This window comes from Electrona antarctica (genome assembly GCF_951216825.1).
Source record: "Electrona antarctica genome assembly, chromosome: 14".
Classification (NCBI taxonomy): domain Eukaryota; kingdom Metazoa; phylum Chordata; class Actinopteri; order Myctophiformes; family Myctophidae; genus Electrona; species Electrona antarctica.
This window is the reverse complement of record NC_136795.1, coordinates 12,916,334-12,935,531: the sequence shown is the minus strand read 5'-3', so window position 1 is coordinate 12,935,531 and position 19,198 is coordinate 12,916,334. Positions and strand designations below refer to the sequence as shown.

Sequence of the window (19,198 nt, the reverse complement as noted above, 5' to 3'; positions counted from 1 at the left end):
AATTTTTTTTACCCAGGGTAGTAAGTACAACAATATTTCTGTAATTGTAATATATATACAGTATATATATATATATATATATATATAGTGCGGCAAGGACTCAAGGGAGTATGGTGCCCGCCGTGGAATAGTTAGGATATCCAGTTGTCCAGAACCGCCGATCCAACCAATATGCCTAAACTGTATATTATGGGAAGTCCAATATTTGACATCAGGGATCTCCATATATGGGCATAAAAGGGACAAGGACTAACAGAAACAAGCATCTCCATATACTGTATGGGCAGCATTGGGCACAAAAGGGACAAAACCCCAAACACTACGATATTGGTCGGATTGCCACTGCGGCGTAATTTTGCGTTTAGATTTTCGATTAAAAGTGATTTTACTGCCAAAGACCTGACATTTAATAAATCTAGATTTAGTGGGAAGTATTATCTGCCTAGTTCTTTGGGACAGGTTGTCGGAGTTGTGGATGATGAGGAATGGAAGCTAAATTTGATACATTAGCCTTACCTTTCGGTTTGAAGATGAGACGTTATCCAGGTCATCAGAGAGACACCTATCTTGCACCAGTGTAGTAAATCTGTTATCCAAATGTTCCCCAGGTTCTATGTTCCCCACTAGGGTTCAGCCTTAGGGTTTAGGTTTCTGGGTTAAAGGTTTCATGACATTCATTTTCATTTATTTTTGAGGGGTGTCCTATATACAGCTTTGTTTGTTTTTCAACAATGCTTGTTTAAGATAACGCCATAGACAATAAAGACTAAAGCAAGACTAAAAGACTAAAGACTAAAACAAACCAAAAAAATTACAAAAATGTTTAGATTTTTATGGTGAGAACGATGGCTTCCATTATCGCATTGCAACTTTTCAGGAATAGAAAGCCTGCAGTTTCTATTAGCTTGGATTTACAATTTAGGCATTTAGCAGACGCTCTTAATCCAGAGCGACTTACAATAAGCAAGAACAAATGGATGGATTCTCCATCGATGATTGAGTTTCTGAACTGCCTAGCCCTCCTAAAAAATTGAATTGGTGAAGTGGTCCTTTAATACTTGTTGACTAGGATTAAAAGATAGATTAAAAGTTGTTGATAGTACTAAAGACACAAGACACAACATGACATACAGTACAAATACACAGGACATACACATACAGGTACAGTTAGCTTGCTCCCCTTTGTAGTGGAATGACCTGCGTCCAGATACCGAAAATATTCTATTGGGAACCATGAGATAGGGATGTTGTGTGTGTCTAAGTGGGTATGGGGATGTGAATGGTTTCAGGGACTGTTTCAGGTATGAAGGGAAGTTGAAGTGGATGCATTTGAAAAGGAATAGGTACCAGTGGTGTTGCCTTCTAGACTTAGGCTGCAGCCAGTCAAGTGAGCTGTACAATTGGCAATGGTGGGTTTTGTATGGGCATCTAAGGACCAATCTGCACAAGGAGTTACATAATACATTAAGTGGCTTGAGGTGAGTATCAGTGGCGTTTTGGTATACAATGTCGGCATAGTCTACAATGGGGAGTAATATTTGAGAAATGATTATTTTCCTCACTTCAAAAGAGAAACAGTTGATGGATGGGTAGAGTGAGCACAGGCTGCATTTCATAGCTTTTTCTTCACTCATAACGAGGAGACTTATTCTCCGCAATTGGAAAGCTGATAAACCTCCAACATTCACAAGTTGGGTCAAGGATGTTCTATCCTTTATACCATTGGAGAAGCTCAGATACAACAAGTACAAATCTCGCCAGAAATTTGTAAAGGCTTGGTCCCCTTTCATTGAATTCACCCTTTCACTATCTTTTGAGAACAGCCCAGCGCATAGTTGGAGGTGAGCTTCCCTCCCTTCAAGGAACATACGAGAGCCGATGCGTGGCCAAGGCTGAACGAATTGTTGAAGATGTGCTCCATCCCAGCCACAACCTGTTTGAGCCATCGAAGCGGCCTCTGCCAGGCAACCGGTTTCTCAGCCTTGCCATGAGCACATTCTTTTTTTCTGCCATTAGACTTATGAATACACTACGGCCTGGACTAATATATTGACATTTTGCACTTGAGCTCTTGCACTTTAGGTAGTTTTAGAGATTATAGTTATTTAAGTAACTTAGTTTTTAACATAGATTACTCTTGACACTATACTGTAGCTGTTGTGTTGGCTTTTATCGCACAATGAATTTCACATGCCTTTTACTTGTAATTGGTATTGTTGACAATATAGTTGATGATTCATTCCCTGAAGAAGACCTCCTAGGTCGAAACGCTGGATTCTGAATAAATATACAGCATCGTTGCTATGTGTGTGCGGCCTTTTTCTCATTTTTACGACAATAGAGTTGAACCTTGAACCTTGAAAAGTAAAAAATGGCAAATAAGATATAGGCCCTATTTTCGTCAGTGCTAAACCTCTTATCCCTAAACTTCTTTGCCTTTTTTTTACTATTTTGAAAAACATTTTTAGAATAGTTCAAATAGCCGATCTACAAGCTCACAACGTGTTGATATAGATCGGCTAGTTGAACAATTTTAATGTTTTTCAAAATATTACGAAAAAGGGAAAGAAGTTTAGGGATAAGGGGTTTAGCACTGACGACAATAGGGCTCCTTATTCTTCATTAGGTTTAGGGTTTAGGTTAGGGTTTATTGTTGTAAGCGGGGAACACAGAACCATTTTTGTTGGGATACCTGGGGAACATAGAACCTGGGGAACATAGAACCTGGGGAACATAGAACCTGGGGAACATCCCTTTTGCAGCAGTCCATGGTTGAAGAGGGGTTGAAGAGGCACTATAGTCTGCATCATAAATTCCAGGACTTCGAGTTCTGCCTGTTACTTTCATTTGTCTGTCTGTCTTTCTTTCATGCTGTATCATTACAATAATTGTAATGATACAGCATGAAAGAAAGAAAGAAATACTTTTTTCATGGGCGATTAATTGCTCGTAGGCTTTGCACAATTAAAGAGGAAGATCTATTAGCCGGTTCTGGGAAGATCCATTACCCGGTACACGGCCTTCCTGTTTCTTGGGAGTCATGTTGGTGTTAATTAGATGTGTATTTAGCACAATCTTGTCCGCTGTTTTGAGTCTGTGGTAAAATGGCGTCGTTCCAACATAGTCCATTCACTTCCACGTTCACATAGGACAGATTGGTAGATGAATATTGAATCTAACATATAGAAGATTAGAAAGAACAGATGAGATACGTAGGTAGATCAGGGGTTCTCAAACCCCAGGTACTCCTTGGAGGGGAGAATTTTTTCCAAGTACCCCCTCATCCTCGCAACACCGATAAGCTTATACTTACAACCACATGTGTACATTTAGATGTCATTGTAACTGTTTGTATTACAAACCTTTCATTAAAAATCACTCAGACCCAAACTTGACAGCACACTGGTTCTTTCTTTCTTTCTTTCATGCTGTATCATTACAATTATTGTAATGATACAGCATGAAAGACAGACAGACAGACAGACAGACAGAAAGAATCTGTGAATTATTTCACAGACCCCCTGGCTACGCCTACGTGACCCCACTTAGAGAACCGTGGAGGTAGATGACTATTGAACCAAACATAAAAGAAGATTAGAACAGATTGGTAGGTAGATGACCATTGAAACTAATAGAATATTAGAACGGATAGGTAGATGATTAAACAGATTGGTTGATGACTATTGAACCTAACAACCTAACATAGAAGATTAGAACAGATTGGTTGATGACTATTGAACCTAACATAGAAGATTAGAACAGATTGGTTGATGACTATTGAAGATAACAACAGATTGGGAGGGGGCTAGTGAGAGGGTAAGAGGTGGAGAGGAAAATAACATAAGGACACCATAACGGGGAGTTCCAGGGGATTGCACGTCTAGTCTGTTCAATCCATCAGAAAGTTGGCACACGTCGGGTGGCATTAATAATGGATGCGTTCTGAGATGGCAGGGCTGTTTGTTTAGCATGCCTGTTCAATTACACCCTGGATTCAAAGTATGGGTGAGCAAGGTTGCACCGTTGCACGTGTGCACTCCCCCGCCTTTTGAGTGCACAGAGGGAAGAAAAAAATGAGAGACTATACAAGCAGGAATGATGAATGAATAATACATAACCAAGAAGAGATAGAAGGTCTTCGTTTTTTATATCACTACAACCATGTCATTTAACACACAAACGCACTTACAGTTGAAATATAGACAATACACAAAGAGATGTAAAACATGATTAAAGAAGTCTTGCACACACCTCAATGGAATATTAAAGAAAATAACTGCAGTCATTTGGGAAATTACAGCCCTAGTAATTTACACATGTAGCTTGCCCTGGCCCTAGCAGGCTGAGGCAAGCTTTCCCTATGTAGTCGGTCCCAACTCCCAACCCAAGCCTCTCTGGACATGACTGTTCAGCTCCAGAACCGGTTCAACTCTGGGGACCAGCTGGTCCAACAGACCGTTATAAAAACCATTATTATTGGACCAGGGAAATAGAGACACTTAACACTGCTGCAGCTGAGACTTAAGCCCCATGGCCCTGTCTGCAAATTGCATTGCTCTCACAATCAAGCCTGCTGAATGAGGCCAGCAAGAAAGGACTTCAGTATTGCGAGAAAGGCATGGTTCTGATGGCCTAGTTTATGTGGGACTGATGGTTGTACTTGTGTGTCTGATTACTCCCCCACTAATTGGACATTATTGTTCAATAACAAAGGTTTATCCACTGTAAATCTGGGCTGGTGGCTCCTTCAAATTGACCTAAATGTTTTTCCGCACTAGCTAGCTTTCCGCACATTGTTCTTCTATTCTTTGTCATTTAATTTTACTTCTTTGTCCTTCTCCACAAGTTACATTCTAATCCTCCCGTCGCCTTGGTCTTTCAGTTGTCCGTATTATAGATAGCTCTATGCCATCTATGTTGCTATTTTCTGTATTCTGCATGTCTGTCTACACTCGCCGGTTTGTTTGCAGTTAGTTTTATTCTATTGATCGTGGTAGATGAGATCCCATCTAATTTGAAGCTGTGTTCAAATCAGCGTAGATTCTTATTCTGATCACACTGCTGAGTAAAGTGGTATTATTAGTAGTCCTCGAGGGGGAAAGATAGGAAAATAACGTGGCTCGCAAACTAAAGTGCAGCACACAGATGCATATGGGTAAGACGTGCTGATAACTACACGGAAGTAATGATTAACTAACCCTTAAGTAAATACATTAGTTAAGCATTACTTCATCATATCATCATCGTATTTGCACGTAAGCACACATATGTACACCCACACCACACATTCATATGCACAACCAGGTTTTGATGCTAGATTAGGGCCAACAAGCTATGAATGTCATTATGCTGTAGTAGTAAGCAGTGACACATTATCACTCACTGGTTCAAGCAGATGATAAGTTCTTAACAGTTTAGATGGTAAACTAGAACTGTAAATACTAAAGCCAGCTATCCTATTAATGTTTATTTTATTTGAAAGTGAAATATCCCTTTCCTACCTTTTTATTGTGCAGTGGAGAGAGACAGGAAACAAGATAGTAGGGAGTGACAGTGGAAAAAGTTCCGTCTGGCCCAGGAGTCAAACCATGGACTCACTGTCAGGCCTTCTAGAGGCTGTCAGGCATCAGAGCACCCTAACCACTTGGCTCTGGGGACATGCCAAAACTCATTTTCTTAGATTGCCCCTGGTTCAGAATGTTTCTTGTCAAATCATATTCGGCAGTTCAATATCGCAATTTCATGATTTGTTTTGGTCTACATGCATACTGGTAATAGCAGATAATGGCTGATAATAGGCCCTTATGTTTGCACCCCTGCATAATATTTAAATCATCACAAGAACAGACTGTGACGAGCTTGTTATTCAACGTTCAGCATTAAAACATGACACAATGTGCCTGTATCTTCGGCACATCGGCACATGGTCATAGACAAACCACGATATCCATAGGAAACCTATGTGTTGAGTCATAAAACCACCACTGAGGGACCAATATACAGATATTTTTACCAGAACAAATTGCTCCCAGTTTCATCAGCGCCCTCCGTCCTTTTTTGATTTACTGGAATAGACAGTGATCACATACTTTGAATTTCTTATTTTCTGGATGAAGGCACAACAGATAAACTTTTATTTAAATTTTCATGTGATGCTATTCATTCCTGCAATGGCACTTTCAGAGAAGATAATGCATTCATACAATGTTTTGGCTTTTTACATTTCTGCAGGCCTACAGTATAGGCTCTATTTATAATAAAATAATCAAACGAATGCTATTTTGTTTTGTCTTCTGGAAGAGAGTAATATGTTATTTACTACATATTACTCATTAATAAAGTAATATTAGGCTATACTACTTGGCAATCTCTCTTAACCTTTTAAACGAAATGTTTTCAAACGCCATGAGTAATATGTGCTATTTCTTTCTTCTTTTTTTACATATAGTATAATACTGTTTTGGCAGAGTAATGCCTTGCACTACTTGTTACTGTGTAAAATAATAATTACAGTATTTATATTAAAAGTAACTTGTTACTGCCCAACACTGATTATGTGACACATAATTAACTGTATTCAGCATACTAGTAAGTAACCTAGTTCCCTCTGCTGCGTACAAGGGAGAGTTTGTTCACAATCACTTATTTACACGCATTTACACAGGTTTCTCAAGATGGTTCACACCTCCACAAACATTATATTAGGCAACGGTTGCCATGATACTGGCCTTCAAGTCAGAGTTAATTTAGAAAGATCTCAAGTCCAGCAGCTGACCACAGGACCCTTTTTTCCCTTACCTCATGACAAAACCGGAGACATATGTAAGGACCTTGGGCGTGTGTGACACACACACTACTAGTACTCTAAGCCTATATCCTGTATAACAAAAAATCACACTCCTGTGAACTGAGTGGTGTAGGTATTATATAGCCTGATAAGCTGTGTTCTGACATAATGTCTGACGTAATGAAATCAGCATCAACCAATCAGCATCAACCATGCTCATTTGTTTTGCACAGACAGACAGACAGACTAACAAAGCCAGTTGTAGGAGTGGTTTACACCACTCAACAAGTAAGACGCGTAAACGCGGGAAGCGAACGAAGATAGGACTTTTCTGTTTGGATGTATGGGCTATCAAAGTAGTTGTTTGCCACTTAGTAGGTGTGACCAAGGATCTCTCAGGGGAATCTGGGAGCTTGGTTACGAGGGTTCGGTATGGGGGCCGAGAGCTGCTCTTAGTAGGCAGAATAGACCTAGTAGTGGTGTAACGTAGTCTCACCAATGCCTTGTATCCATATATACTTTATAGTCTTGGCGACATCACTGCGACATCATTGCGATGACGTCTCGTTGCTTCCTGTATCCGTGGCAACAGTAGGCGTCCCGCATAACTTCCGGTTCCGGGTATGATGATGATGTCACGCGCATACCCTCTATAGTGGGTAAATCGTTTCCGGTTTTCTGGCCGACGCATAATTTTGCAGCGTGGGTGGAGCTTCATTTCCAGCCACCAGCAATGAAGCTTCATGACAATGAAGCTGCACCCACCCTGCAACTTGATGCGGGGGAAAAGCGTTTCCAGTTTTCTGGTCGACGCTGCAAGCTGCACCGTGGGTGGAGCATTCATTTCCATCCACCAGCTGTCTAAAAACCAGGAAGAGACTCCTGCTGCTCGCGGCATCTTGCATCTTCGTGAATCTACTGTGTGGATGCACCCTCTGTGTGCTTGTATGTGGGCACCCAGATTGCCATTGGCTGATCAGTCCAGAGCAATGATGGCAGACACCTGTTCAATATTGGTGATGCAGAGAAGGGGAGCTGTGGGAAGGGGAACTTTCTAGGCTGCCATTTAGATTGCATCAGAAAATTCACAACACTATGTGTGTAATAATTTAAGAACTCGTCATGTTACTGCCTGGTGTCATCTTGTTCTCCAAGCCTGTCACTCAGAAAGGACCACAGTTAACAGTTTCGTTTTGAGTTGTGCTTGAATTGTACTGTAATTCTCCAATCTGTTAATAAATTCATCAATCAATCAATCAAACCACATCACATTAGGTTAACAAAAATTCCCAACAGTGATTTTTATTAACATCACATTGAACTTTGAGTCTTTGATGTGTTTCAATGTCCAAATAACAAGCTGTTTTAAAACCGCCCAAGAACAGCTTCATCTTTGATCTCTCCTCTCCCAGCATCTCCCTATATAGTGCTGCTGCGTGGCTAGTCCACCAATCCACTGTGTGGACAACTGGACATTACAGAATACAGCAAAATAAAAAACTTGCCCTACACCACCCCCCGGTGGTTGATCTTCATCATTACAACCGTCATCACAACAACGGTCAGCAAGGCGTGGATGCTGGCATTCATTATTCGGGCAGTAATTTGACTCCCCCAGTCCCCAGATCGATAGCCTAGCCCCTGGACTGGAGACTGGAGAGGCAGCTGTCTTCTCTTATTTCTGGATCTCAAGAACGGGAGTGGAACCAGGCAACGACGCTATACGGTCCTGTGCCTATACTATAGGAGGGAGAGCGGTTCGGAGCTGAAGGTACCGTCCATTTTCATTTCATTATTTTGTACCGTTATTCGCTGCATCCTGGGCGCATCAGCCCCGTGTTGGCCTGTTTACATGATGCCACCGTACATGACGCGTTAACTCGTTTGGAGAATACCCATTTTGGACCTTATTTGTATGGCCTTACGTTATTCTCTTTACAATAACACAGTCCAGGGGATATGGGAATATAAAGTGTTGGTTTTGTAGGCTACAGTAAACTAAAGAGGAGCCTACGCCATTTCTGGCCGCTGCATGGAATGGAATGGATGGAGAGCAAATAAGGCCTCTATATAAAATTGCACTATTTTCTATATATTTATTTTTTTCTCATTTATTCTGAATGATTTGGAGCTGATTAAAAACACCCTAGCCGTACAAGTCTGGGGGAAAACTAGGTAGTGTTGCTGTTGCAGTGCTGCTGTTGCATATGCATTACAATACTTTCGTCACTGCGTGATAGATACTGTAGGTTGTTACTATAGTCTCTACCACAAGATGGCAGCATTGGAACAAGCTCTTGTACAAGAAAATGCACCGTCACAGATTAAAGCAAGTACAACAACAAAGTACTCATTTTGACAATATAACACTCGTTATTTAAAGCTGCAATCTGGAACTTATTGAATGAATACATGTAGACCTCTGGTGTTGGGTAGGTAGTAGGACACACACATCGCCTAGGCCCTAGGGGGGCACGCATTAGTCCGGAATACATATATTTTAGAAAAATGTTATCATCTTGACATCTTACTGTCTTCTCATTTCAGCCTTTATCCACCTGCTAGATCACCATGGGCTCATTGGCTACAGCTGTGACCGTGTTTTCTGTGCTGCTGGTGGCTGTGACAGCCAGTATGCCCCCTAAAACAGGTGAGATGACCAGGGTCCTACATCGACAGCAGATGGTAATTTCAGGGTTTCTGATGTGAAATTAAGGTTAATAAGTAGGCATGTAACGATTCACTCAACTCACGATACGATTCGTATCACGATATGATGTTCACGATACGATTTTTCACAAAAAATATTTTCCAGAAAAATTACCGTTTTTTAAATTTTATATAATTTATCTTCCCCCCGAGCTTTTTCACATTTTTTATTTAACTACATTGCAAAAGAAGTAGCATTACTTTTGACAGTGCAGAAACATAATTGCCTTCCTTGATGAGCATCAACGACCATCATCACCTGGGCACACACAGCTCCCCTCTACACTACAGTGCTCTACTAGCCTACTGAACATGACTCTCATGTCTCTCCAAAAGCACTTGAATATGATGGATTATGACTAAAGCTCACATTTCACATCACACACCATAATTCACTAGCTCCCCCTTTTTTTCTTTTTTTAAATCTTTTATTTTATTTCAATAAATTGATTCATATCGTCGGGATTAATATTGATATATATCGATATACGATATATCGTTACATGCATACTAATAAGTTAATATTTCATTGCATGATGATTATTTTTGATACCCAAGAAAGAGCACGGTGAGGAGACAGACCTAATGAGGCCAGCGTTTGCAGTTGTGATATTTTTTTTAATTATTATTTATTTTTAATTTAGCCGCAGGCCTATTTCAAGACTGGAATAGCACCCAGATGAATGTATGATTTAGTAGGGGAATTCGTTACATTTTGTCCTATACTTGACATTATTAGGCTACTACAGTGACATGATGCTCATTGTTTTAGAAGATCAAGAGGGAGAATGATATTATTAATCAGTTACCGAACCTCTGTATCGTACTGCACGTGGCATTATTAAAATGCCTTTTGATCATATACTTGTTCCAGTGTTCCTGGAGAAGCAGCACGCCAGCCAGGTGATCTCCCGCCAGAAGAGGGCCAATGCAAACAATGAGGAGCAGCAGCTGCCCCCCGACCTGGACAGAGAATGTATACAGGAGGTGTGCTCCTATGAAGAGGCCAGGGAGGTCTTTCAGGACTCCTACCGCACAGTGAGTTCCTTCCTCTCCAAATAAAACAGGGCCTATTTCATGCTATGCACATTAGGCTGGGAATCGATTGCCATGTAGCTCACAATACGTATCATATCGGTTTACGATACAATATGCTTGATTCGATACAAGAGGTAAAGTTCAACTGTAACGTCAAACGATATATCTTCAGTAGGCCTATTTGTTCTTCAATGTGCTCATCATGCTAACTGTGTTTTTCAGGATATTTTCTGGTCCATCTATATTGGTAAGTATGCTGCTGTGTTACTTTGGATCTTTCCCATCATTGTGTATAGTAAAAAATAGTCCTGGTTGACCTCAGTCCTCAAACATCATGTACTGTGTGTTCTTCAGATGGCGACCAGTGTGTGGGGAACCCCTGCAAGAACGGAGCCATGTGTTCAGACAGTGTGGGAGGCTACGACTGTGTCTGCAAGTCGGGCTTCTCTGGCGTCCACTGCGAGACAGGTTCTTATTTTTATATTTATATAAAAATAATATATTCATTTATTTGTATCTTTTTGGCACTCGGGTGGCACAGTGGTAACGTCCCAGCCCACCACCACGGACGTTGTGGGTTCTAATCCCAGCCAGGAAGGAAGGGTGTTTGACTGTTAATTGCTATTGCATGCACCACAACGGCATATATATTAGACATGTTAAGTAAAAGTGACCAAAATAAAAATCAATTACTATATTCTATTAACACATTCCCCACTAGCATTAGTTCATTCATTCACCACGTTAACTGCCAGCATTTTTCAGTGAAACCCTTATTTTGAAGGATCCACAGGAAACACGAAACCGGAACCGGATGCAGACTAACTGTGTGTGTTGTGATGGATTATATACTTTCACTTGGAGAAGACATAGCGTTATCGCGTCAGTTTAATGGCTGCACGCCGTTGAATAAAGTTGACCAGAGGCGCAATCTGGGAAAGGAATCCGAGATAAAGGCATTTGAAAAAATGCTTACAACAATAAGTGGATGCGTGAGGTAGACCGCTGAATTAAGATTTGACGCAGATCTGCGGTTAATAACGATTATTCGAATAATCGAGAGAATAAATAAGTATTACAGCCATACTAGGTATCCTCTAAAATGTAGTTACTATGGGCAGGGTTTGGATGACAATAATCCAAAACCTATATTATAGCCTTTGCAACAGATTTTATTTTTATTAAAATACATGCATATACACATTCGTGTAAGACTATCTCTCCCCCCCACACACACACACACACACACACACACACACACACACACACACACACACACACACACACACACACACACACACACACACACACACACACACACACACACACACACACACACACACACACACACACACACACACACACACACACACACACACACACACACACACACACCGCATTTATATAGGGCTTTTATCCAAAGTGCTTTACATAGATAGAATGGAGTCTGACTCGGGTTACAGGACTACAGCATTGACAGACAACCCCTTGTATGATGTATGATCATGTACAGTATGATGATAAGAGCGCCCCAATTCACACAAGTGTGATTTCTTTCTTTTCTTTGGATCCCTCAGGAACTGAAGCTCACTCATTCGTGAAAACCTTTGACCTTTAGATCTCTCGATGAGTAAATTATTATGATTTGCTCGATCCACTTCCAGCCTTTTTTTGGCCACGTCACAGAAATTGCATTTCCATATACTGTACATGCAAATGGAATCTGACTCTGGTTGCGGGACTACAGCGTTGACAAACAACCCTTTCAGCCAATCAGCGTAACCAAAAAAACTGACGTCATCTCCAGTCTACCTACGCCATGTCAACCACACAGACATGAGCAGGTTCGGGCTGACCTATATAGGGCCTGGGTAGAATCTAGTAAAACCCAGTAAGACGCCCTGAGGGCGAGAAGCGCGCTAAAACAGCAGGTCTGGTAATGCCCATATATGGACCTTTTTTTCTTTTCTTTTTGAGTGGTGTAAACCACTCCTACAACTGGCTTTTGTGTGCAGAAAAAAATGAGCATGGTTGCTATGTTCAAAATAATTTCTGACGTAATTAAATCACACCCGGGTGAACTGGATGACCGTAGCAACCATGCTCATTTTTTCTGCACAAAAAAAGCCAGTTGTGAAATCACATCCGGGTGTGATTTAATTACGTCAGATCAGAGCTGATCAGGCTATATAAAACCTTACACCACTCAGTTCACACGGGTGTGATTTTTTTACTTTCTAATTGACGTCTTCGGGCCGGGTAGGGCGTAACATGTGTGCTAATTAGTAAGACATGCAGGCAGGGCCTCGGGCCAGCCTAGTTAGGGCCCAGGTAGGGCCGGCCCTTAATTTTCGGGCCTGTTGAGAACTCGTTTTCGCCGGCCCATTTGTGAGGATTTGATTGGCTGAGCACAGAATGTGATGATGTATGACGATAAGAGCGCTCCTCATTTTTATTTATTACTTATAATACATCCAATAATTTCAGTCATCAATGTTTACATAGCTCATTATGTATATTGCGTATAGCTTTTTTCTTTTTGGGCAGAGCTATATTTATTATTATTATTATTGTCTCCACCAGGCCGAAGGCATGGGGAGAGATTTGCACTCCGTCCGTGTGTGTGTCCGTCCGTCCGTGTGTGTGTGTGTCCGTCCTTCCTTCCGTCCGTCTGTGTACAGCTAATCTCCGGCACCGTTAACCCGGTCGATGCCAAACTTTGCACACACACTCCCTGGATGGCAACGATGAACCTCTGCCCCGCATTTTCCAGAACGGCCTGTTATAGCGCCACCATGAGGCAGCTTTTCACATTTTTACCTAAAACTGCACCGATCTGCGTGAAACGTTGCATGCACACTCCCTAGAGGCCAAGGACAAACCTTTGACCTGCAATTTCCGCATCTGCCTTTTATAGCGCCACCAGGAGGCCGACTTTTGTAAAACACATTTTTTTACATTACTCCTCCAGATTCTGTCCAAAAATCTCACAAATCGTTACACAGTATCTCTATGGTCATGTGCTCAAGTTGGATCTGTCCCATATTTCATATTCCATCCTAATTGGCTATAATTGGCTTTCACAGTTTGCAAGATTGCCCCGTTTTGAACAATAGCCTCAAATCATGAACGCAGCATGCAATTTACGTGAAATCTTTCACACATTTTCTTACTAGGCTGAGGAATATATCCCACCCTTTTCACATTGGCCTGTTATAGCGCCACCAACAGGTTGATTTTTGCAAAACACATTTTTGGAACAAAATGCCTCAAATCATCCAATTTCCATCAAAGGCAAACATGTTTATATTACTCCTAAACATTTTGCCAAACATCTCACACAGTCCTATCCTCCTGGTGGAGACCTGTGCCCAGAAGGGCACTTCTTCTAGTTATTAATGGTTTCTTTTTTCTCTTATTTTGAGGAATTACATAAATCAGGAATATGCATGATGTTGTGGGATGGTAACATTTTGCTTTACAAATGTGTGCTCATTAAGAACTGTGGGGAAATAGTCTTCAGATTATCGTCCTTTACAACCAAGTATAAGTCAGGCTTTAGTCGACATTCCTTCATAATATGAATGGGTATTGATTGGTTCCTCTCTTCCTGCATGCTGCAGACCAGACTGTGTGTGTTCTGGATAAGACCAAGGGCTGTTCACAGTTCTGTAAGCCGGGCTATGTGTCCTATGAGTGCTCCTGTGCACGGGGCTGGAAGCTGGACACCAAGGACAGGGACAAGTGCATGCCTGGAGGTATGTGTGGTCTTTCCCCTTTGGAGCCATTGTAGAACAGAGGAAATGATGGAGTCTCTCCACCATCGTAATCCTTCATTACATGTTCTTCTTTCTCTCTCCTTCTGCCACTGTTTCTGCCTCAGTGACGTATCCATGTGGGAAGGTAGGCAGTAAGAGCGAGTGGGAGAACAGACAGACTACCAACGCCCGCAACAACTTTGAGGGCGTGAGCTGCAGCTCCACGTCATGTCCCTGGCAGGTAGGAACACTCACACACACACAAAGACAATAACCACCACAATACTACAAACGTTCATAAAGTCCTCCATCTCCATCTCCTGGTGCCATCCATGCTATTCACAGATATCACAACATGAAAACCCACAGCATTTCCTTTATACTACTATTTACTACTTGAGCGCAACTGTCAGCTTTTTCCACAGATTATGGTTGTTTTTACTGATATTCATGAAAAATTTTATATTTGATAACATTTGACTTCATTTGATTAAAAAAAATGAAAAAATAAACACACAAACTGAACTTTATTTGATCCTTGGTCCAAATAGGAACACCAGGTTGAAATTGATGAAACATTGGACCTCATTTATCAAAGTTGCATAGTCCAAAAAACGGGCGCATGCCGAGATGCACGCTAGGATTATTTGTATATGATCGCTTGATAAATAACTAAATAATGTGGACATGGCCGTACTGGGCTCGAATTTAAGCTGGTTTCTATTGCATTGATAAATGGCTGTCTCCATAATTGACAATACCGATGTTGTAAAACAGAGGTTCCCAAACACCGGTACGCGGACGGTCCGCGGGACATGTGCCACTGGTACGCGAGAAGGGAATCCCCAAGTTTTCCCATCGTATAAAAAATCCATTTGAAAACGAGAGGACAAACACCAGACCTGAGAACTATATAGTGCCAGTGGGCAGCGGATTTGCCGTTGTGCGTAGAGCACGAGTCTGCGCGACCCTTAATCACCCATTAGAATGCAAATGCATGCCTTTCAGGCAGTCTTTGTATCCCCCTCGTCACTTTGAAAACGCTTCTGATTGTGCGGGCGGGGGGGGTGGGGGTGGGGTGGGGGGGTGCCCAGCCGGTCCGTGACAATAGGTTGCGGACCCCTGTTGTAAAAGAAAAAGTCAAATAATGACTGATATATTGACCCCACTCACTGCTGTATCTCAGGGGTTCTCAACCCGTGGGTCGCGACCCCTCGGGGGGTCGCCAAATTATTTTAGGGGGTCCCCAAATTATTAAAAATAAAATAAAAATAAGTTTTTTTTAAACATTTTATTTTCACGATTTTTCAAAAATAGCAGACCTACAAGCTCGTAGCTTGTAGATCTGCTATTTTTCAATAGCTAAATTATAACAATGCTTAAAACACCAAAAGGGGTTTAAGGTTATTGTAGCAGTCAATTTCGGGAGGCGGGAGGGGGCGGGGCGGGGGTCCCGAGACATTGCCAAAGCATTTCCGGGGGTCCCCGGCCAAAAACGTTGAGAACCCCTGCTGTATCTAACGAGTGTCCATCGCATGGTGGTTCTGTATCTAACGAGTGTCCATCGCATGGTGGTTCTGTATCTAACGAGTGTCCATCGCATGGTGGTTCTCCAGGCCATCCTGAAGAATGCAGAGTCAGCCGGGTTCTGCAGCGGAGTCATCCTGAAGGAGAACCTGGTGCTCACCTCAGCTCAGTGTGCCAGCAAATATGACACCTTCCAAGTGGCCGTGGGTGAGTTACGCACTGAACCCTGAGAGCTGTTTGAAGGCTGTCTGTCCCTCACAGGAAATGGGTTGTTCATTAAAGCAGTTTCCTCACACATTTTTATTTCAAGGACGCCCAGTATGATATCTCAGCTTCCTGGAAGAAACCACCTAAGTCCAAAACTTTCATTTTTCAAGAAATGGAGAAAAATGGTTCAATATTCTTTTTAACCAAGACACGAACATAAAGGGTGTTCAATAGCACTGATTCAGAAAAAAAACAGTTAGCTGGTTTGGTAGATAGTTTGAGGGTACAATGGAGTTAGGAGGTTTTCGCCGAAGCACTTTTTACTCCTTTCCATTGGTTCAATATTTTTTTTAACCAACACACATACATAAAGGGTGTTCAATAGCATTGATTTATGACAAAAAAACCTCAAAAATAGAGTTAGGTGGTTTCTTCCAGACAGCAATGATATGGATTAGGCCACGCCACAGACCTTTGTTAAAATCTCTGTGGCCTTAATCTACACTGTAAAATCATCAGAACTGAAATACAGGGATCAGATGTGCCAGTATAGGCCACATAGGTTTTTCACTTATGTTTTATACTTTTTGAAATACTTTAACTTTATCTTTTTAGCCTAAATGTGTGGCTGTACCTTGTGCAGTTTACATTTTCGACAAATAAAGTATTCAATCAATGCATTTTTTATTTATTTTTTATTATGGAAGTCAATGGTGCTTGGAGCGGGACTACATTCCACAAATTAATATGGACAGCAGGTTGAAAGTGGCTAACACCTTTTCCTATCTCCCCAGGCAAACGTGTGACCACGCACGAAGAAGGCGAGCAGACGCTTTATGTGAAATTAGTCCACATCCACCCGCTGTACGCGGAGAGCCCGGATAACGATCTGGCCGTGATCGAGCTACGCGACCGCATCGTCTTCAAGAAATCATCCATCGCCGCCTGCCTGCCCGAACGGGACTTCGCCGACAGCGTCCTGATGTCGGGTAACTTGACCGCCGTGGTCACCGGCTGGAAAGACCCCAAGGAGGGAGCGGATGTCCAGGGCCCTCTGACCATCAACCACCTGGCCTACGACCGCCTGGCAGCGTGCGTGGAGCGGAACCCTGGGCTGATGACAAACAAGATGGGCTGCACCGTCCCCCGGACCAACGCTGACTGCACCATGAGCTCCGGCAGTCCCCTGCTCACTCTCTACAGGGAGGTGTTCTACCTGACGGGAGTGGTGAGCCAGCCAGCAGGGAGCGAGTGCAACAAGGGCTACATCTTCCAGAAGGTGTCACGCTTCCTAGGCTGGCTGCAGCCACTCTTGGACTCCCGCTGAGATGGGGACAAGAGGCGAGGGAGAGAGGGAGGGAGTGAAGGGATCGAAGATGATGCGATGGTACTTGGATGTTCGGGATGGGAAGGGGCCATGGGGGTATGTTAAACTTCCCTTTTAGGGATCAGCAAAGGGAATGATCTAATCTAAGAGTTGGTGTAATTTAAATGTAGGGGGTGGATAAAGAATGACTTAATGGTGGATTAAAACCCAAGGGCAATTTTGAGAGTTTGCAGCCATATAAAGGTTCAAAGTCATGTAAAGGGCTAGGCTGACCTCGGGACACTGTTGTAAGCAACACAGCTCCAGCCAATACAATGAATAATGGGCGATCGTGCCAAATGCCAACTGACAATAATCAATAGTATCGTCATTTGATGATTCTTAAACTTTAGATGGCAGCAAACGCCCAAAAGTGACCTAGGGGATTTAGTCCCCCTTTAAAGCAGGGATTCAGGTGTAGGCTACAGTGTGTACAGGAGAACAGATGCATTCCATGTGTACTTTAAAGGTTTCATTAAGTTGTGTTGCCGCCCATGTATGTACAATATTTCCTACTTGACTACACCTTAACAGATATAATAGTAGTCCCTCCCCCCTCCATAGAGGGCATCTCTTGCCCCTGCTGTTTCCATCTATGTTGACTTCCTCCTCCGTCCACACGGTGGCACTCTCTGTCATGAGGAGACAGCAACAGAGAGGCATTTCCAATGCCCTCCCACCCACCATTGCATATAAGGATGCATATTATGCAGCATGCTTTGGCTTTTAGAGTTGCTGTCGTACTTGTTTAGCGCTGTTTAACTGATGTAGTTGTTTTACATACAGACTGCCGTACTGGTTGTCAATGCACTGACTGTAACGTTACTGTTAATCACTCTACTGAGAATGTAATAAATCCTAACACAAGACCTGGAGTCAGTCATGTGTCGTGTCAGTAATTCATTAATTAACCCACTTAAACCCTCTAAGGCTTCGAAAACTGGACGTGAGAGAATATTCCTGACAGAATATGGATGCTGGGATTCAAGTGGTTAAAATAACAGGCCTAACAATCTAAGGACGCAACAGACAGACAGCTCTGATATAGGTGGGATCCACGGTGTGACGTAGGTGTGAGAGCCGTGTAGCGGCCCGAACTCTAGATGTGTGGGCCGCATATAGCGACCTGGCCAAACCTGAGCCTGTAGTACAATTAAAATAGCCAATCTACAAGCCCACAACAAAGAAGCTCACATATTTGCTATATTCGCTGCGTAGCGCCAGCGTACCATGATACTGTCAGTATCATGTCAGTATCATGTGAGTGAGTATTATGGTCAGTATCTATCAGCATTATGGTCAGTATCATGTCAGTATTATTATTAGTCAATAGGCTTAGGCTACTTTGGAGGATTTTCGTCTATAAACAATATAAGGATGGTTAATGTGGATAAAGGCTGTCTCAAAGATGTGCTTATTTCCAGATGAATGAGTATATATAGTAGTATTAGTAGTAGGGTAAATGGAATTACCACGTGTTCACTTTATTACAATTCAAAGAAGAAAGAAAAAAACAGCATGCGACAACATTTACATCATAGACCTGCCATAGATACTACATCTTGGGAACTTATCTTGGATAGATAAGAGGCTATTGTACTTTGTCTTCATATATCAAGTCTACACCCTCCTTTGTCCCAAATATGAGGCTGCCCTCGCTGTCACATTCCACACTGTTGTCTGGCAACCTTTTCCCACAGACACTACCGCTTCTCAAGTCTTCTCACAGCCTCCCCAGTGTCCAAGGCGCGCTCCCACATCACGGAGGGACAGAAAAGAAAGGAAACAGAGCGCTGGAGACGCCAA

The 19,198-nt window shown here is 42.3% G+C and overlaps 1 protein-coding gene across 1 annotated transcript; it reads left to right on the top strand.

Moving 5' to 3' along the window:
* The first annotated feature begins 8,348 nt into the window (after positions 1-8,348).
* Positions 8,349-18,259, top strand: proza (protein Z, vitamin K-dependent plasma glycoprotein a). Its single transcript, XM_079520553.1, has 9 exons — positions 8,349-8,558; positions 9,335-9,437; positions 10,371-10,534; positions 10,757-10,781; positions 10,889-11,002; positions 14,158-14,292; positions 14,418-14,533; positions 15,909-16,026; positions 16,821-18,259. Exons 2-9 carry the CDS (start codon positions 9,359-9,361, stop codon positions 17,351-17,353), a joined length of 1,284 nt encoding a protein of 427 aa, XP_079376679.1. The 5' UTR covers positions 8,349-8,558; positions 9,335-9,358; the 3' UTR covers positions 17,354-18,259.
* The last annotated feature ends 939 nt before the right edge of the window (positions 18,260-19,198 follow it).

Coding starts and splice junctions, on each gene's coding strand:
- proza (XM_079520553.1), top strand. CDS start 9,359: ATGGGCTCATTGGCTACAGCTGTGACCGTGTTTTCTGTGCTGCTGGTG. Junction 10,782..10,888: donor TTTCTGGTCCATCTATATTG/GTAAGTATGCTG, acceptor TGTGTTCTTCAG/ATGGCGACCAGTGTGTGGGG. Junction 11,003..14,157: donor TGGCGTCCACTGCGAGACAG/GTTCTTATTTTT, acceptor TGCATGCTGCAG/ACCAGACTGTGTGTGTTCTG.